A 20,543-nucleotide genomic window follows, 5' to 3' on the forward strand; every position below is an offset into this window, starting at 1 on the left:
TGAAATGTACAACATGTTCTGCACATTCCCTGCATGGTACTGATCAAGTGGCAGCATACTTTTTTTTTTTTTTTTTTTCCCTCTTTTTCCACATTCTTCCTTGCAATATCACACAAAAACACCCCAAAAAAATTATTAATTTAATGTCTAATCTAATAATAAACTTATTCATATAATTTGGATTTTCTTGATTTTATACACATGTCTACAAACTTGATCTTGAAGATTGTATTTTTCAAATGTGGCATGTGTGACATGTGTTATGAGATTTGCATAGTTCAACTACTGTTACGTACGTATTTTTATATTATTCAAATGAAAAGACCAAATGATACTTTTTTGGTTTAATTTAATTATTGTGGACTAAAATTAATGTTCTGCGGGAAAGTTGTCTATTTTTCACCTCTCCTCCGCTCAACATAATTTTTCTTTTTTAAAAAAAAAAATGTAATAAAATTATTTATTTTGGAATCTCATTGAGAAAAAGGTAGATTCATAATTTAAAAGATGGTACTTGATTCCTTAATTGGTTAGTCAGGTTAGCTGGATGAGTGACAGTTTGGTAAGCTAAAATGGCAAAGCAAGGATAATTTTATGGAAAAATTCTTCAATTGGGAGACTTATAGTCAGTTTCAGACGCATTCCTTTTTGCAAATGCTACTCTCTAGTATCTATGCTAGGAACTTTTTCACTAATCTAATCTGACCGAAGAGTTAGTTCACTTTTGTAACCGATATAAATTGTTTCCTTAATTTAACACACCTATCAAATCAAACTAATATATTATTCAAAACTATTTTAACAATAATAAACATTAAAATTTTACCCCAAACAGAAATTCTCTCTCTCTCTCTCTCTCTCAGCAGGTGAAACTATAGGAATGATGAAAAGCAATAGTTTTTTCACTAATTATCCTTTTCTTAGGCATAATATGGTATTGATTAAAAACATAATCCCCAGTTGACATGTCTTTTACTGTTAAAAAAATAGAATATGCACGTGCATGGCTTGCGTTATTGATTCGCTGCCCAAAACATCCTTTCGAAAAACAATGGAAGACTATATATATATATATATATAAAATATTTTTTTACCTCTTCCTTGTAGAATCCAAAACTGAGAGAAAATTTGTCGTTAAAACATTAATGTGTAAAGTGCATTTGGGCCTGAAATTATATAACGTTCTGTGTTTCTCGCTGTATATGTTTTGTGTGTATATATATATTATCCTGATCTCTGGTGCAGTTGAAACAGGGGATGATGATGATGAAAGGCGGCCATTGATGGAATCGAAACTAAATAATTCAGAAAGAGGGAGAGAGAGAGAGAGAGAGAGAGAGAGAGACGTGATGTAACATCTTTTATAGGGTTCGTCAGCAGTGTCTATTTGTTAGTTCATGGAGTCATGTGGATGTTTTTGAAACGCTTTATTCCTTTTGTTTTTCGGTCGGCGCACACAAACACGCTGCCAAATAATCAACAATTTGCAATTCCCATGACCCACTTGTTTTGTCTAACTTCAACAGCAACTTTGCCTATAGGTCCCTTCCATCACCTACTTTTCCCTTTTTTGTTTCTCTCCTCTCTCTCTCTCTCTCCACTTTCATTTATCTTCTCCATTTCGGCGTCGTTGAATATTGATCAGAGCTTCAGTAAGTGCTATGACTCATTGTAATATATATTTTTGCATACCGACACTTTTAACCGTCTGTTTCATTCGAAATTTGATTTTGATTAACAAAGAAGATCGTTTATCATGTGTACGTTTAATTTCATATATATATATATATATATGTATGTATACTGGACATTTGGAAGTTTGCAGAACCGGAGTCCAAGGCTCAATGAAATGAACACCTAAAAGACCAAACACAAGTTGTAATTTTTTTCTGCATAAATCAGAAAAATGTGGGGCTATCAGACAAGAATTATTCCGAAACCAAATGATTATTACCTATTAGTTGCACTGAATTCAATCGGATACATATGGGTGTAAAAGAATTGATATGAAGTCGTAGTTCGATCATACATGCATATATATATATATATATATATATATTCCCTGCCGTTAGAAGAATATTGATTTTCACTTTAAGATGGAACGTGTTGGTCGAAATTTGACCAAACTATTTGATATATATATATATATATATATGTATGTATGTATAACTTTATTCTATTAGGTGATGTCGCTAATTTTATTGTAGACGGAGACAATTTTTTGAGGGGCAACTTTCTGCATCGAAAGATTGCCTCCACAAGAATAACCTGTCCATGAATGGTTAGGTAAAAAGGCAGATGGAATCATTTTTCTATCTAGTGTTTGACACCTAGTTTATTTAATACTGAAATCTAAATGAAAATAAATAAATAAATAAAATTGAACCTATTCCACGTACCACAAATTAAATAGAAAAAAGTATGGTCGTGTAAGACATAAAAAACTTTTTCGAGAGGCCGAGTCCATGAATTGAATCTTTCACACTAGTACAGATTTTACATCTGGAGGCAGTAGTTCTATTTTTATCTGAAAAATGTGGAGGAAGTTGTTGGTCTAAGACGAAGACACCCACAAACAGACAAACAAATAAAATTTTTTTTTTCTAAATTTCTTATGATATGAATCCAGATACCACCACCAATTTCTAAATTTTTAATTCCAATTCCATGTTTTACCTAATTTAAAGTCATCAACAATATTTTGGAATATTTACAAGCCATAATATGAAACAAGTATATGCAAAAATGATGATTCTACGTATATATTAATTAATGATTAACAAACTATCTAGTATCTAGGGTTATAAAAACCTAGCTATGCTAGTTAGGGGTGAAATTAACAACAAATATTTAAAGGAAAAAAAAAAAAGAAGGAATTTTTTTTTTTGTCAAAAAAAGGAACAAAAAAAAAAATATACAAGCAGAATTTAATATGATGACGGTCCACACAATGCACCTTAATTTGGTCCTTTATACAATTTTTTTTTTTTTTTTTTTGGGTTTTTGGGGTGGTTGGTTTTGAGGCTATAGCTTAGCTTTAATAAGGTAAACTTAATTTTCAATGATAAGATCCCTCTATCATAACTATTATGTTTTTCTAAGTAAACACTGTTATATTTTTTCTAATTAGTTTAAAAATTATAATTTTATAGACAAATTATTTTAGAGTTATCAAAATATTTATTAAATTTATTATCAAATAATATGCTGACATTTAATTTATTTTTTATGAAATTTATTTATCTATTTAAAAATTTAGTTTTTATATTTATGTTATACGAATATATCAATTAATAATATTTTAATATATATAATTTAATAAATTATTTATTTGATAAACATTTTGATAACTATAGCATTATTATTTAATAAAATCCAATAACTCTAAAGGATGGACTTCACTTTTAAAAAAATAAAGTGCATTTTATTTAAAACAAATTCATATAAATACATATACATATTCTTATATATACATATACATATTCATATATATATATATATATAGATACGGAGATTCTATGGTGAGGACGGTCCGCATGAGGACCGCAGTATTAGTGACGGTTTTTCATAGTATTAACGACGGTTTCTTAAAAAATCGTCACTAATACTATGAAAAACCGTCACCAATATTGTGGTCCGTATGAAGACCGTCCGCACCATAGACGGACTGTATATATATATATATTATTTTATTTTTTTCTTTTTGTGGACAAGCTTTCTTTCAAGTTGAAAGCTGAAACTTTACTAGAGGTTTTTAAGTGGGAACTTTGAAGGGGAATTTGGTCCAATACCCTCATAGGGACGAGGTTAACGATTTTTGCCCCTTCATTTGATATCTTTTTTTTTCTACCCCTTCAATTTTTGATAATCCCAACATACCCTTATATCCAAATTAAATATTTTTATTCTTTTTTTTTTCTATGTTTTTTTTTTCTTTTCTTCATCCGACTTTTCTCTTCTCCTTATAATCAATATCCAGCCCATTAGGAGCCCTCTGTTTCTTTTTGCATCGACAGGATTGTAAGCTTGGAGACTGTGCATTTTGAAGGAAATGGTGAAGAGGTGACTCAGAGAGAAAACTGCAGGGTTTTAGAGAGCCCTAGGAGCAGAAGCAGAAGCAATAGGTAGGCAAAAGCGAAGTAGGAAAGCATGAGGCTCATTCTATCCATCACTGGTAATCTTCTCCTCTCCATTTTCAAATTCTTAAGCTTTTCCCCAAACATATTCTTACTCGTTTCGCTAATAATGAAATAGTTTTTTTTTTAAATAAATAATATATTTTAGATTGTTATAATTCAGGGTAGCGTAATTCACTGCTGCGAGAGGTGGGACGGCGACACTTCAGTGCGGTTTCAACAGAGGAATACACAAGGAGGAACTACGCAAGCAATGTCTCTGAGTATAACACTGTTATCGGTTCTCTCACCGCGCAGAGAAGGTAGATTCTAATTTTGATTTTCTTTTTGTGGTTTTGGGATTTTTTTTTTTTTGGGAGAAATTGTGAAAGTTGTGTTCTTTTTTTTTTTTTTTTTTTTTTTAAATAACGGTGGTGGTAGGCATTTCTTGCTGAGAGATGTGTATGATGATATGATGCTAGATGGAGTACCCCAGATGATGTTCTATCTGCTTTAAGACGACATTCTTCAATTTCTCAACATCGAAAATCTCTGGATTCTAATTTTCCAAGGAAGAAAAGAGGATCAAGATGGAATAAGGAAGATTTTAGTCATTCTAATGCTTTGGACCATAAAGATAGTGGTGCGAAAGGTGTTCAAGACTTGTGGAACAAAAAATCAAGGTCTATAGGTCCACCAGAACAGAAGGTGAGATTTTTTTCATCATATTTTTGTCCTGTTTAATATGCATCTTATCGATCTGTTCATTCTTCAAAACATAAGATGAAATTATTGTGTTATTAGTAATGATTTTCTTCTATATCGGTACTAAATGCTGTAAAATCGAACATGTAAAAAGATGTTTCTAATAGGTGCTTGCCACATGCCAGTCACATTTACTATGAGGAAGCATTGACCACGTTACAAATATTTGATATTTTCAATTGCTTAGGAAGTGCTTTTTGGGTAGCATCCCAGAAGTCCTGGTGGCATTTTTCTCCTTTGTGGAATTTTTGTTTGAATAACCTTTCTTTTGTCTTGTGGAATTTTTTGCTAAATAATCTTTTTTTGGTTTTGGTTTAGTTGATTTACTGATATTTTGTTTTCAATCTTTTGATAATTTTATTCTATCATTAGCTCTCATGTTCACCATTCTCAAGGCTTCCTGTATAAGATCAAGGACACATACTATTTGCACAATAAAAACTGCCTTGATTAGGTTTGTCAGTTTGCAAATATACTATGAAATACCCTAGCCATTTGGATTTGTTGATTCTATACTCTCATATATATTTCTCTTTCATCTCTCTCATATAATGTTGATGATCACCTCAATGTTATATATAAAAAACTAGCAAAGGAGAGTTCATCAAGAAGAAAACCGACTGGTCCTTTATTTATTTGGGATAGTTGTTAAGTAGCCTGTATTAATGGATGAATGAATGGTTTTCTCAAAACAGTTTCTTAAAGTGAAGATGCTGAGGATGTTGTGTCTCCAATAAGTAAGCCGCAGATTGTTGCTAAGTCACAGTAGCTAACAATGAATGTGGAAATCTTTGCTTAAGTACTTGGAAAAGAAAGTAACTGCTTTGAAGATTGATTTGTATAAAAATTGAGGGATAAGGAGCTCTGATTTGCAATAACTGGTGAAATTTTTTTTCTGGACTTCTTTTGCTCACCGTTAAATCCCCAAGTTTAATTGAAATATCCTTTGCACAACAAGAAACTGAAAAACAAGATTTCCACTATAGTGGAATCCTATTTACATTTCCCATGTTTCTTTTACTTGTATATGACTGATTGATGTATGCAATAATTGTTTCTCTTGATTTTATGTTTGTGTGTGTCTATGTTATTAACTTATGTTAGTAGAGTCCATAAACATGAGCCCATACATTATTTTGCCCTACATTTTATTTTTCATTTTTTTTTCTTTTTAGCACTTTACTTTTTAGTTTCATTGTTATCTCTTCTAGTCTGTTATTTCTATTTCCTTTATCTTTCCTCAAGTGTTTTTTACTCTGTAGGTTAATGCTAGTGATGATCGGTCATCATCAACAATTGAAGCAAAAATTCTTGATGTAGTGCAGATGAACTTTGTCACTGTTGACTCGAGGCCAAAGTGCTTGGTTGGTATTATTTTTTATGGTTACCCTTCTTATTCTAGAATGTATGCAAAAGAAACAAGTTACTACTTTTTCTCTGGGTGATTGATGAAATAGATGGAGCTCTTGGTGATGGCAAAGGTGTTGTGGAGGTTATTCTAAAGATGGTAATTGTGTGTTTTATATTATTATTATTTTTTTGGGTCTTGTGTGTTTTCCATTATTGAATGCTACTTATTTATTAAATTTAATTGTCTGCACGCTTATTTGTGTTTTAATATAATTGTAGTTATAGTTATTTTATTACTATAATTGCTGTTGGTGATTAAATATAACTGCTTTCGTTGTTATCAGTTATTGTTGTCATGTATAATTCTTGTTTTCCTTAATGTTTAATGCAAACTGTCAGTTATTGCATTTACTTCATTATCAACATGAGAATCATAAGGGAAATTTACTGTTTAAACTCCATGGTTGCACATTCTATACGTTAACAGAAACCTCCATTTCTACCGAGGGTAATATATTCAGCTATGGTGGTTTTTATTTCCCAGTGCTCATTATATTTTTCACTTTTATTTTATGTTGTTCATATAGGTTTCTACAGATAAGAAGTCTGATACAGGGAAGGAGAATTTTCCAAATGAAGAAAATCATGAAAATACATAGAAAGTTTATCATTCATATGGAGTTTCCTTTTCATGATTCCCTGGAAAATGGTACGTAGAAAGTTTATCATTCATATGGAGTTTCCTTTTCATGATTCTTTTCATGTAAACTAGATAGTATTTTTTGCGTATTGACAACTACTTGCTTTCTACAGGGTTCATATATTTGTTCAACCAACAGTTAATCGTGTTGTCAGCAGGTGATCCTTGACTACCATGGCTGATGTTTAATTGCTGTGACAATTTCAAGCCTTTCGATTTCTGATTTCATCTGTTTTATAGACATTTTAGATACTCTGTTGCTTTCATGATTTCTGAAATTTCCTTAGAATTTTTGATATGAAGTCAGTGAATGGAAATAGGATCTTTAGATGGAAGACTTAATTATTTTGATTATCCAATTCAATCTTCGGGACAACATATCCACTTGCATACTTACTACTTACAAGCAGGGGTGGGCATGGATTGGATTGGTTCGGTTTTGGACCGAAATACAATCCAATCCATACATATCGGTTTTTCTAATTTACAATCCAAACCAAACCAAACCATTTATGATCGGTTTGGTTTGGATTGGTTGATCGGTTTAAAACTTACTAATTTATAAATATATAATATAAATAATAAATTATAATTATCCAAATATAAAATACAATTAGAATAATACAACATAGTCTACAATGGAAAATAAAGAAGAAAATGTAGCAAATGATACGCATCATGCACTTTTTAAATAGCAAACATTAATGTCATCATCTCACTCCTATAAAATCAAATTAAAATTGTTAAAACAAATAATGTAAAATAATACATTCGTCAAAATTCATTCACTCAAGAATCAATGCATAATTCCTTTTTTTTTTAACCTTAAAATTTTGGTAAATCATAAGTCAATCAACGTTGACAGATTCACTAATTTTAGTTGATTCTGTAAGCTCTACAAAGATCAAAATAATAAAATTAGTAATAAATTATATTTAAACATTTATATTTATATATATATATAAGTAACAATTGGATACAATATATGTAGATATATATATATATATATGATGGGAATGTAAAAAAAAATATATATATATATATATATTATGGTGATAGTGATGGACTGGTAGCAGGCGGTAACAAAGGTAAATGTTTAGTTTAGGATTATAATTTACAATTTGATTTGGGATTTGGGATATGGGGATGTAAAAGAAAAAAAAATATATATATATATATATTAAAAATCAATATATAAAAATGGGAAAAAATTTAAAAATTAATATATAAAAATGAAAAAAAATACTAAAATTAATATATAAAAATGAAAAAAATAAAAAATATATAATTTTTTAGTTATATAATATATTATTTGGATTGGATTGGATTGGATTGGATTTATATTTCCAATCCATAACCAATCCAATCCATACAATTTATAATATTTTGAATCCAATCCAATCCAATTGATGTAAAAATCCAATCCAAACCATTAAAAATGGATTGGATTGAACGGGTTGAACGGGTTGGATTGGATTTTGCCCACCCCTACTTACAAGACAGTTTGTTAATGACTCGCTATGTGATATTTTTCTTCCTTTGTTGATGTCTAGACTAATAATTCTACTCTTCACAGTTTGCATATAGCATTTATCGCATATGAGGACAGCTAAGGTCATCAGTTCTCATTATATTTATTTATATTTTTTTTTAGGGAATCCCTTATTTTATTAAATCAGAGATGCTTTTTTGTCAAGTATTAAAAAAAGTTAGTCATTTTTTTAGGTTGAGATTTAAAACAAAATGCTTTTGTAATTTTCCTTAATTATTTACAATAATTTTTCTTTTTAAAATATTTCGAATCCAAGACCGTTTGTATGAATCCAATAAAACAAATAAATAAGTGTATATATAAGTGGTCTCTCAACTATATTGTGAATTTGTGACTCCTATTTTGGTTTTAACAATCATATCCTCCAACTCATCCAAACACTCCACCACCATTAGTCCTTTTTTAATCTTTGGTTAAAAAACTTTAATAGATTCAAAACATTTATGTCATGAGACACCAAAATATTAGAGTCCTTTTTTAATTTTTTGTTAAAAGCCTTTAATAGATTCAACACATTTATGTGATGAGACACCAAATATTAGTTAATTTGTGGAATTTTTTATTATTATTATTATTATTATTATTATTATTATTATTTGGGAAATTTGGCCCAATGCCCCCATAGGGATGAGCTTCACGATTTCTGCCCCTTCATTTGCTATCTTTTTTTTCCACCCTTTCAATTTTTAATAATCCCAAAATACCCTTATATCCAAATTAAATATTTTTACTTTTTTTTATTTTATGTTATTTCTTTCTTTTCTTTCACCCAACTGTTCTCTTTTGCTTCATCACGCTTCCCTAAAGCTGGCTCATCTCTTCTCATTCATCCATCAAGCTTTCTTCATCTAGTTGCCGTTTTGCCAAACAGCCTCGTTTCGTCTCTCCGGTCACCAAAATTCCATACAAAGAAAGAAATTAATGGTTTGGAATTCGAAATTAGGGTATTATGAAGAAGGAGGATGTGGATTTGTATACAAAGCTCAAGGGTGGTACTGCATGGCGAAAGCAGATGCGTAAGCTTGCTGTTTCACTTGGCCTCTCTGATAAAATGCCTGGTCTGTTTACTTCATTTTTCCTTTGACTTTTCGATTTGAGTGGTTTCAAGGGTTTATTTAAAACATTTGTGGGGTGTATTTTTTTTTTCTGATTGCTTTTGGGATAAGTTGGAATCGAAATTAGGGTTATGTTTTTTTGTTTTTGCTATTTCTGTAATTTTTTTCCTTATGCTTTTGTAATTTTTGTTTTAGGTAGTGTTCGGTGTGCAATTCGACGGTCTGATAATGGAAATCAGCAAGGATTCGGGAATGGAAGACGGGGATTTTATGGTGGAGACTTGCATGATGCATACTCTACCCCCGACATTGACGCTTGAGAAGGGATTAAAAAGTATCAAAGATGCTGTGGGGAAGTTGAAGCTGAATCCTCCTTCTACCTCCAATGGGTTCTTTTGGTTTTAGGTACTGGAAAATTCCGTATGTGATTTTCATTTCACATACTATGTCGTTTCACTTTGCTATTTTGATACTATGTCGTTTTGTTTGGTTTTCATTTCATATGTGATTCTGTGAGGATTTCTAAAGGTCGTTGTGCCTTCCAGTACGAAAGCTTTGGATTGGTTTGCCTGTCAGTCAGAGTCTTGCGAGGTTTTTTCTCTGTTTTTATGTTGAAGGAAACAGAAAATCGTGTTTGTATGTGAATGAAACCGTTGGAGTTTTTGGAATTGGATCTGCTGTTCACTTTACACGGAGTTCTTCTTCTATCTCAGGAGAGAAGACAACGAGTAAAAGGTTTAGATTCTAGTATCTCTTATTTCTCACTCATCAAAAGCGTCTCTTATGATGATTTAGGGGTTGCATTTGGTTTTTGTTGTTTGTTGTCTGTTGTTCATTATATATATATATATATATGTAAAAGTAATTTTAACTTTATTAGGACAAGAGTTTCCTTTTTTCCTATTAAGCTTGATGGCTGAACTAGTTAAAGTTGGGGGTTTGTAATACGGTTCCCCAACTCCATAAAAGAAAAGGTTTCCCTTTGAATAGTTAGTCTGAAAGATGGATGTTTCAAACTTCTATTTGGAGGGTCATGGACAATTTTGGAGCTATAGAGATTTACGGCTTATCCTATTCCATTGACATCAAGGTGCAGGAGGTTATGTAATCATTTTTTTAAGTGGCTTTAGGCTAACGAGCGGAATATGTGTTGAATAAGAACCCAAGATTTGTTAGTTATTTTGTTGAAAGGTCTATTTGGAAAATGACAAGGCAGGAATGAAATTGAATATTAACGTGAACTTTCATTGGCAATTATGTAAGGAATGTTTCAACATATATGCTAAAAGCTCTAAAACATTTTATGAAATTTAGAATAATTTTGACCATTTATTGGAAATTTGTGGTTGGTATGAAAAATTGATTAAGTAATGATGGTTAGTTGCTTATGGTTGCATCTAATTATGATGCAAAATCTGTTGCCTTAATAGGTTCCTGCGTGTTTGATAATTTGCATTTGGTATTGCAAATATGATGCATACTATAGTGGCAATTTTTTTTATCTGCATTTAGGTGTACATTGTTTTGCATGGATACTTGGGTCTTTTAGATTTGTATGAATCTTTTCCTTGACAGCTCTAAAAATGGTAGCTAGATGCTGTTAAATTTAAGTAATGTTTGTGGTTTCTCCATAGATAGAATAAATGAGCTCTTGCAAAACAAGGGTAAAACTTCGACTGTTCATTAGTCACGGTTTTGCATGTGATAGTTATTTAATTTATTGCTTTATGTAGTTGCATATGATACTTATTTAATGTATGTCTTTGCTGTACTTAGTTGCCTGGTGCCATTGCTTATATTTTTATTACCGTAGTTGTGTTGTGTAATGGTATGCTTTTTCTTATTCTTCTACTGTTTGTTATTTATTTATTTTTATTAATTTTTTGTTATTGGCATTCCAAAGTATTGTTGAATGTTGATCATGTTGATGTTTTGTTTGATTTGTTGCATCTATGATGTGTAGTTTGTTCTCTGCTACATGTTTTGTATTTGTTAGATTACTGGTGGATGAATTTGATGCTGCACTTTGGAAGGTTGGTAGAGGTTGAACCTTTATACTTCTTTATGGATACTCTAGGTATTTAATTATTTTCTTTAAAACTTGTATGCTAAATATTGTAACTAACTGCAGATATTTCGTTTGATTTCATCCAGGTATCAAATCGGTCTCCGTTTTAATGGAGGTGCCCCGTATGCTTTTAATGCTGTCACTAAAGTTTGGCATTATACCAATTGTGGTGCCAGTTGGTGTTCGAGATTTTGACATTGATGGGGAACATTGGGTTAATTCGGGATTGATACCAACAGAGGCTTTTGTAGGAGCTGTAATATTCTCTAGGAGCTGTAATATTCTCTAGTTTTTATTCATAAAACACTTGTATAATTTCCTCTTGCTAATTTAGATTTTGTTTTTAGTTTTTGTACATGATTCTCGTGTCAATATGATGTGTAAGGCGCATAGACTGTAACCATTGGTGTATTGCTGGACTTTTAGATACTTGGAATCAAATTTTTATGCATTTCTCATAATTGTTATGCTTGTTCTGCTATTTTTAGTTTATAAAAATGATCATACGGTTGCTTAGGTCCTTCCTTCCATAGATCACCATTTTTAAGGGAATCAAGTTTCAAAACACGATCGATCTTTTCATTTTCAATGTCAACCAGATATTGAGAGTTAAACATCATTAATGAAACTCTACAATCCTAGATAATTTAGAGTATTTAATATATTCATAATTTGAACCATAAATTTGCACGACTCTTTGATTTTTTTTTCCCTAGTAAATATGTCATTTAAAGGCCCACTCTTTAATTCTTTGGTTGTTAAATATGTTATTTGATAGTTTCCTGACCTTGCATGTTACATTAGTATATGAGTCTTTGGAAAATTGCATGGTGATGGAGGAATGAGGCAAGGCTGCATGAGTCAAACATATGAGGGATGCAAAGTGGTTGAGACTAAGACAAAGTTTTGAAAAAGTTCTCAAATTTGCATAAAAATTTGATTATTGTAGGGCCTTCAGTAATTACCAATGAAACCTACGATAATCAATTTGTCCTTACTTGAAAAATTACCGTAGATTTCATCGGTGATTACCATAGTAATTACCGAAACCCCTATGGTAATCACATTTTACCAATTTTTTAGGCCCCACAAGTCCCCTTACGTGTGCTAAATGAAAAAACATGCAAAATATGGATTCTAAAATTATCCTAAGGAGGGAAAGCCCCAAAATATCTGAAAAATTTCTCAAATTGGCCAAAAAATTACGATGACTGTAGACCTTCGGTAATTCATGATGAAACCTTTGGTAACCAACATATACCCTCTGGAAAAATTACCGAAGGTTTCATCGGGAATTACCGAAACCCCTATGGTAATCACATTTTACCAATTTTTTGGGCCCTACAAGTCCCCTTACGCGTGTTAAATGAAAAAACATGCAACATATGGATTATCAAATGATCGTAATGAGAGAAAATCCCAAAATTTCTTAAAAAGCTCTCAAATTGGCCAAAAAAATACGATGACTGTAGACCTTCGGTAATTCCCGATGAAACCTTCGGTAACCAACATATACTCTCTGGAAAAATTACCGTAGGTGTCATTGGTAATTACCGAAACCCCAGTGGTAATCACATTTACCAATGTTATGGCCCCCACAAGTCCCATAATGTGTGTTAAATGCAAAAACATGCAAAATATGGATTCTAAAATTATCCTAAGGAGGGAAATCCCCAAAATCTCTGAAAAAGTTCTCAAATTGGCCAAAAATTTATGATGACTGTAGACCTTCAGTAATTCCCGATGAAACCTTCGGTAACCAACATATACCCTATGGAAAAATTACCGATGGTTTCATCAGGAATTACAAAAGGTCTACAGTAATCTTATTTTTTTGGCCAATTTGAGAAATTTTTAAGCAATTTTGAGATTTTCTCTCCTTAGGATAACTTTAGAATCCATGTTTTGTATGTTTTTGCATTTAACACACATTATGGGACTTGTGGGGTCCATAACATTTGTAAAATGTGATTACCACTGGGGTTTCGGTAATTACCGATGACACCTACTGTAATTTTTCCAGAGAGTATATGTTGGTTACCGAAGGTTGCATCGGAAATTACCGAAGGTCTACAGTCATCGTAATTTTTTGGCCAATTTGAGAACTTTTTCAAAGATTTTGGGGTTTTCCCTCCTTACGATAATTTTAGAATCCATTTTTTGCATGGTTTTTCATTTAACACACGTAAGGGGACTTGTGGGGCCCAAAAAATTGGTAAAATGTGATTACCATAGGGGTTTCGGTAATTTCCGATGAAACCTTCGGTAATTTTTCCAGAGGGTATATGTTGGTTACCGAAGGTTTCATCGGGAATTACCGAAGATCTACAGTCATCGTTAGGGATGTCAATTTGCCCCGCCCATCCCCGAAACCGCGGTGCACCGCACCTAACGGGGCGGTTTTTCCCCGCAAAAACGGGGTGACGGGGCGGGCTTGGGCTTACTCTCTTAGACCCGAAGCGGGGATGGGCCGGGACCGGGTATTAAAGACCCCGGCCCGAACCCGGCCCGTATATATTACTTTTTTTTTTTAATATTTTTTTTAATATTTTGAAAATTAAAATTAAACTTATTCAATTATTCCTTCCTTTCTCCTAGCTTTGATGTGTGCACAAGATTGATTATGGGCTGAAATTAATGGTATGAAAAATTAAATTTTATATTTTTTTGTGTTAAATAATTTTTATATTTATTGTTAACTAATTAATCTCATTTTTGTTAGCTTCATCTTCTTCACCGTATGTTGAAGCTTGTTCTTCTACTATGAGTGACATAGAAATTGATGAGGAGGTAAATTGAATTTATTTATTACAAAAAAATTTTATATTAAATTGTTTAAAATTTTTTGATATTATTTAATAGTTTTGTCTATTTTTGTAGCAATCAACTCTTAGGGAACATTCTTTCATGGAGACTTAAGGAAATGAGAAGTAAAACTTTATTATGTGTGCATGTGTATTTTTATAAATTTTATGTTTATGTATTTGGATTATATTATATTGTATTTTTTGAGAATGTATGTTATTAAAATTATAAATTTGAACTTTGATATCTTTTATTGTATTTTTATTATATTTTTGGTCATTTTATTTATATTTTGCTTATAGAAGAAATTTTTTTAATATAAATTTATCAAAAAAAATTATATAAATTATATGAAAAAAAACAAATGGGGAAACCGTCCCCGCACCGCCACCGATTGGGGAATCCCCGTCCCCGCCCCGTTTCTAAAAAAACGGAAAAAATTGCAGGAATGGGATGAAAAATCCCATACGGAGATGGGGACGGGATTTTAAAAACCGGTCCCGCCCCGCCCCGTTGACATCCCTAGTCATCGTAATTTTTTGGCCAATTTGAGAAATTTTTCAGATATTTTGGGGTTTTCCCTCCTTAGGATAATTTTAGAATCCATATTTTGCATGGTTTTTCATTTAGCACACGTAAGGGGACTTGTGGGGCCCAAAAAATTGGTAAAATGTGATTACCATAGGGATTTCGGTAATTATCAATGAAACCTATGGTAATTTTTCAAGTAAGGACAAATTGATTACCGTAGGTTTCATTGGTAATTACCGAAGGCCCTACAATAATCAAATTTTTATGCAAATTTGAGAACTTTTTCAAAACTTTGTCTTAGTCTCAACCACTTTGCATCCCTCATATGTTTGACTCATGCAGCCTTGCCTCATTCCTCCGTCACCATGCAATTTTCCAAAGACTCATATACTAATGTAACATGCAAGGTCAGAAAACTATCAAATGACATATTTAACAACCAAAGAATTAAAGAGTGGACCTTTAAATGGCATATTTACCAGGGAAAAAAAAATGAAAGAGTATTGCAAATTTATGGTTCAAATTATGAATATATTAAATACTCTAAATTATCCAGGATTGTAGAGTTTCATTAATGATGTTTAACTCTCAATATCTGGTTGACATTGAAAATGAAAAGATCGGTCGTATTTTGAAACTTGATTCCCTTAAAAATGGTGATCTATGGAAGGAAGGACCTAAGCAACCATATGATCATTTTTATAAACTAAAAATAGCAGAACAAGCATAACAATTATGAGAAATCCATAAAAATTTGATTCCAAGTATCTAGAAGTCCAGCAATACACCAATGGTTACAGTCCATGCGCCTAAAGCCATTATACAAGCCAGGATGTGCATATTTTCTGAGTTGTGATAGAGTTGTTATGTCCAGTAAATGAACATGTTTTCTCATTCCAGTTAATACATTTTTCACCACATATAATTCCTTGGGCAATCCGTCTCGATAGACTGATCCACTTAGGAGTTTTGTCTCATTTCCACAGTTTGTCACCCCTAGCTCATTCCAATCCCTTGCCACTAAATATGAAAAGGAAAAAAAAAGAAAGAAAAAGAAAAGCATCAGAGAAATTCACGAAATTAATTTTTGGTTTTCAAAAAAAAAAAAAATTGGTGATGGGAAAGAAGTAAACTTAATGGTAGTGGGTAAGAGAAATTCCTTGGAAGATGACTTTGGTTTTACTATGATTCATAGTAGAATCCACCCACTTAGCCCATGTTGTCAAACCCTTATGAAAAGTAACCATACAATTCATGTCTTTAAGAGTTTGGTTACCATCTTGAGAATTTAAATGCTCTCTTTCAAGTCCTCAGGAACTAAAGTGAAGGCAGTTCATGGGGATGCAGATTGGACAAAATAGGAAAACAAAAGTAGCAGAGAAAAGAAGTTAAATCATATGTTTATAGCAACTTCATTAAAAACTCTATGAGCAATAGAGCATTTAAATTCTTTTTTAATCATATGCTTATAGCAATTTCATTAAAAACTCTATAAGCAATAGAGCATTCAAATTATTTTCCTCTTTTGTTTTCTTTTACCTAGTATCACCTCTAACTAGACCCCATTTGTACCCAACAAGGACTGATTCCTTAAAGCCAATATTAAATCCCTCTTGCACTATAGCTTCTTCTCTTGCTATGAGACCATCATGATATCCACTCTAGTAATACACCAATTGTTACATGAAATTCATAGAAAGGGTGTGGGGGCAGCGATTATTACTTATAGACAAAAAATAAAAAAAATAAACCCAGAACTTCAATATGTTAAGGAGGGACACTACATCAACCTCATAACCAAGTGCACAAGGATTACGATATGCACCTGACCTAAGGCATTTTCAAGCACTTTTTTGGAATTGTAACCAATAGTATGGGTTTCTCAATCTGTAAATATCAGTTTATCATGGAAGGCTTGAGTGCCATTAGCCTATAATACAAAACCACAAGCAAACTAATACCACATCTCGGCAACCAACCTCAAATTCATAAAATAGGAGTAAGTATAAGACAGTTCACCTATCCTATCCCCATCTGCATATTTGTAATCAACTTGAAAATTAATAATGTTCCACCAGCCAAGCCTAAGAAATTCCAACCTTGGCTAAAAACTAAACAGAAAGAAATTAGGGCAAACTAAACAACACAGATAGTATACCTCATGGTCCATATAGCAGGTATAACATCTGTTTTAAATATTAACTAATTGTAAAAAAAAAAAAAATTACTTACATAATTCTCCATAGAACATATAACTAAAAGGATACCATAAGAATCACTTTGGTCACATCGGGCACTTGGCATAAGATCGCTTTCTATTTGATGCTGCAAACTTTCCAAGTAAAGCTCCTCTGCACAACTACTGCTCACCTTCATAACCATAAACAAGAAACCAACATAAAATCAAAATGAAGTTATGTAATTAAATTATGATATCTAGCAAGATGGTGAGTGTCATATAAACAAGAAAACAAATGATTCAACATTTGAAGCAGATTTTAACCATAACCGCTTTCAACTTATTCTTCAATTTTGTTTTTTTGGGTTTTCTTTTCTTTCAATTTCCTTTAATATTCTGTTGCAATCAGAAAATTCAACAAACACTCGTGAAGTGTTTCTGACGTTAAAGCAATATAGAAACCGACCCTAAAGCTCACTCATAATATTTAATTACCCCACTAAATTGTATAACCTACTACTACCACTACTACTTGATTTCGACTAGTTTCCTCCATTCCAATCATCGTCTTCGCCTTTCGCCAATCAAGCAAAAACCCAAGCTAAAAAAAAAAAATAAAAAAATCAAAATACACAGATCCTTACCTCAAACGCAATTTTTCCTTAGTCTTTCATATGTTTGCAAGAGAAGAGGTAAGAGATGCAGGGAGATGGAGCATGAATTTTTTTTTTTTTCTTTTCTTAATGAGATTGTGTGTGGGTTTTCTGGGGGATGAAGAAAAATAAAAAACCAGAGTGCAGAAGCTAAAGACTCTAGGTTTCTCGGACGGAATGAATGAAGAAAGGAAAGTAGAGTAATTTTTTACTTTTATTGGGGATAAAATGGGAAGCATAGGACAGATTAAAAAAACTAAAAAATGAGGGATATATTTCATTAGAGGTTTTAAAAGAAGGATATTGGGCCAAATTTTCCAACTTTGAAAGTACGATTGACTTATTGAAGGCCCATATTTGAACTGTTAAGAAGAAAGAGGGGCTGGAGAGCCCAGCCCACAATCAATTTCGGTAGAAAATTGGAAAGCAAGGAACGTCGGGGTAGCAGATTCGGTGGGTCGATCTCGTTTTCATATAACACTACCTTTTTTTCTTCTTGGTTTTTTGGCGTTTTCATTTTGTTGCTCTATCTCTCTCTCTCTCTCTCCTTAGACTCAGCGAAGATCTCTCTGCTGGTCTCGTGTACTTGGATGAATATGCAGGCGAGCCGGGATGTTTACCAATTCTGCCGATAATTAAGGTGCTCACGCAAAAGTGAAAACATTTTCCTAATTTTCCTTTTTCCCTTTTTGTCCTTATTTTGGCCTTTACTAATTTCTGAAAATTCCTCTTTTGTTAATCCTCTCTCTCTCTCTCACCACCATCTAGGGTTTCATCTCTCCATCTAGGTATGTGATTATGTTTGGATTTTTTTTTCTTTTTTTACATGCTATTTTTCTATTTTATAATTGTTCTTATATTTTATCAAATTTTTTTTTTCTTTTTAACATTTTTGGGGCTTTTTGCTTTTGAAGTGGTCGTTGCATGTTTTTCTTTTTATCGCAATTTTTTTTTAAAAGTAATAAATTGTTTTAACATTTTAATCGTAGACACTTGGGGCCAAAAATACAGAGTAATTTTTGGGTTTTTTTAATTTTTCAAAGGAAATATGGTTTTGGTTTTTTTTTTTTTTTTCTTTTCTTTTTTTTGGTGTTTTGTTCTTTGAATTTCGAAACTACGATGTTTATTGTTTTTATGATATAAAAATGTGTAATGTTCTTGTAAACGTTTTGTGAACTGGAAAAGTGAAGTGGAAAACAATATACACTGTTCTAACTATTTTTCTAATCGAAGGTATGTCATTTATAAGATATAGATGTGAATTGGGGGTGTCATTATAATTTTCCGATGCCAAATAATAGAGTTTGGAATAGGTGCATGGGTCAATTTTTTTGGGTCTAAATGGCAACTAGGATAGGTTGATTATGAAATGCTAACTAATGAGAGTGATTAAAGTTTTTGTTTTCGGGGAATATGCACGTATATAGTGTTTATGGAGAAAGATTTTTTTTTTAATGGTCTAATTTATCAGAAAATAAATAAATAAATAAAGAGAGTTGATTATGTATGTTTGCCTTGGGAGGTTTGATTTCTTAGACGGGTTTAACCGTTATCTTAGTTATATTCCTTGAGAGCGTCTTTGTGTTTGATGCATTCGTCTGTTGATGTGTAAATTGCTCTTTGCTTAATTATATGTTTATTTGTTTGCAGGGTTTCTTCTCTGAGTGTTAGATTTGTACTTTGTTGTGCAATTCTTCTTTGTTCGCCGAAGATGATATGTGAAGAAGTTTTGAAGGCTGTTTTCCCTTTACTGGAGGGTGTGGACCTTGCTTCTTGTATGGCAGTGTCCAAGCAATGGAGAAGCTTAGCTCAAGATGATTACTTGTGGAAATGCTTATGTGCCAAGAGATGGCCTTCGATCTGCAAGAGACCTAATCCTCCCACTGTAACCTACTACAAGTTATATCAAACTTTCTATAAACGCCAGCATTGTCGAACTCTTCTCCCTCCAAGACTTTCCTTTGATGATTTAGAATTTTTTATTGACGTCTGGACCGAGGATCGATTAATCTTCTCAGAAGTGGTTCCGGGCCCTGTTCTACAGACTGGTATTAAGATTCCACCAGCTGGAATTTGTGATATGCTTAGGTTTCATCTCGAGGGCCCTGAGTACAAGATGACTCTACCAGTTGAGCCAAGGTTCAAAGTTCCTCTGAGCCAGACTGTGAGTGTTTCAGTACTTGTGGGGCGCAAGGATACCAATAAGGTTGCTTGCATTATAAATAAATCTATGTTTGATTATATTGATCGGACAGCATTTAGGGCTCTGGCGTTTGACTACCTTGACTTTTCACCTATATATTACTTCATTTCGGGTATCCGCGCATGGATCTCCCTGCTTTTCATGGAAGATGGAAGTGACTCTGTCATTGATGTTTTTGGGATTGAAATGGATTTCTGTGATGCTGCAAACTCCAAGGAAGAGGTTTTATGGCTATTGGATATGCTTGACTGGAGGTGAAAGGTTGAATTCATGGAAACAAAGAACCACTTAACTGGATATGCATCTCTTTGGTTCTTTGGAATAAGCAGTCTTTGAATTGTGGCAACTTTGGCACAAAGACTGGGCAAAATCATTTTCGTTTTCTTGTGTTCCTGTATGTTATTGTCTGTACATACTATTTTTATTCGTTATCGCCAATAAATATGAACTTTATTGTTTGTTTGTTTGTATATTTACAGTCCCTGTAGCCATTCCTGTCTTCTGTACTTGAGATGGGGAAGCAATCTGTAAATTGTGTTATGTACCAGAATGTTGAGCTTTGTTAAA

The 20,543-nt window shown here is 32.4% G+C and overlaps 1 protein-coding gene and 1 long non-coding RNA gene across 4 annotated transcripts; one reads left to right on the top strand and one right to left on the bottom strand.

The window, feature by feature from the left end:
• Window positions 1–15,668: 15,668 nt before the first annotated feature.
• Window positions 15,669–18,002, bottom strand: LOC107422460 (uncharacterized). The gene is made up of 3 exons (XR_009638658.1): window positions 17,765–18,002; window positions 17,174–17,311; window positions 15,669–15,961 (listed from the first exon to the last, which is right to left on the bottom strand). It is a non-coding gene; the product is annotated as an uncharacterized LOC107422460 (long non-coding RNA).
• A 259-nt stretch (window positions 18,003–18,261) lies between these two features.
• On the top strand, window positions 18,262–20,434 carry LOC107415934 (F-box protein At5g39250). 3 transcript variants are annotated; one of them, XM_016024363.4, is made up of 3 exons: window positions 18,274–18,413; window positions 18,542–18,561; window positions 19,424–20,434. In XM_016024363.4, the coding sequence occupies exon 3, from the start codon at window positions 19,485–19,487 to the stop codon at window positions 20,232–20,234; it is 750 nt and encodes a 249-aa protein (XP_015879849.2). In that variant the 5' UTR covers window positions 18,274–18,413; window positions 18,542–18,561; window positions 19,424–19,484; the 3' UTR covers window positions 20,235–20,434. The 3 variants fall into 3 exon arrangements, with proteins under 3 accessions (XP_015879850.2, XP_015879849.2, XP_024928431.2); XM_025072663.3 differs by having other exon boundaries at window positions 18,284–18,413; window positions 18,535–18,561; XM_016024364.4 differs by lacking the exon at window positions 18,542–18,561 and having other exon boundaries at window positions 18,262–18,413.
• The last annotated feature ends 109 nt before the right edge of the window (window positions 20,435–20,543 follow it).

This window comes from Ziziphus jujuba, chromosome 4 (genome assembly GCF_031755915.1).
Source record: "Ziziphus jujuba cultivar Dongzao chromosome 4, ASM3175591v1".
Classification (NCBI taxonomy): Eukaryota; Viridiplantae; Streptophyta; class Magnoliopsida; order Rosales; family Rhamnaceae; genus Ziziphus; species Ziziphus jujuba.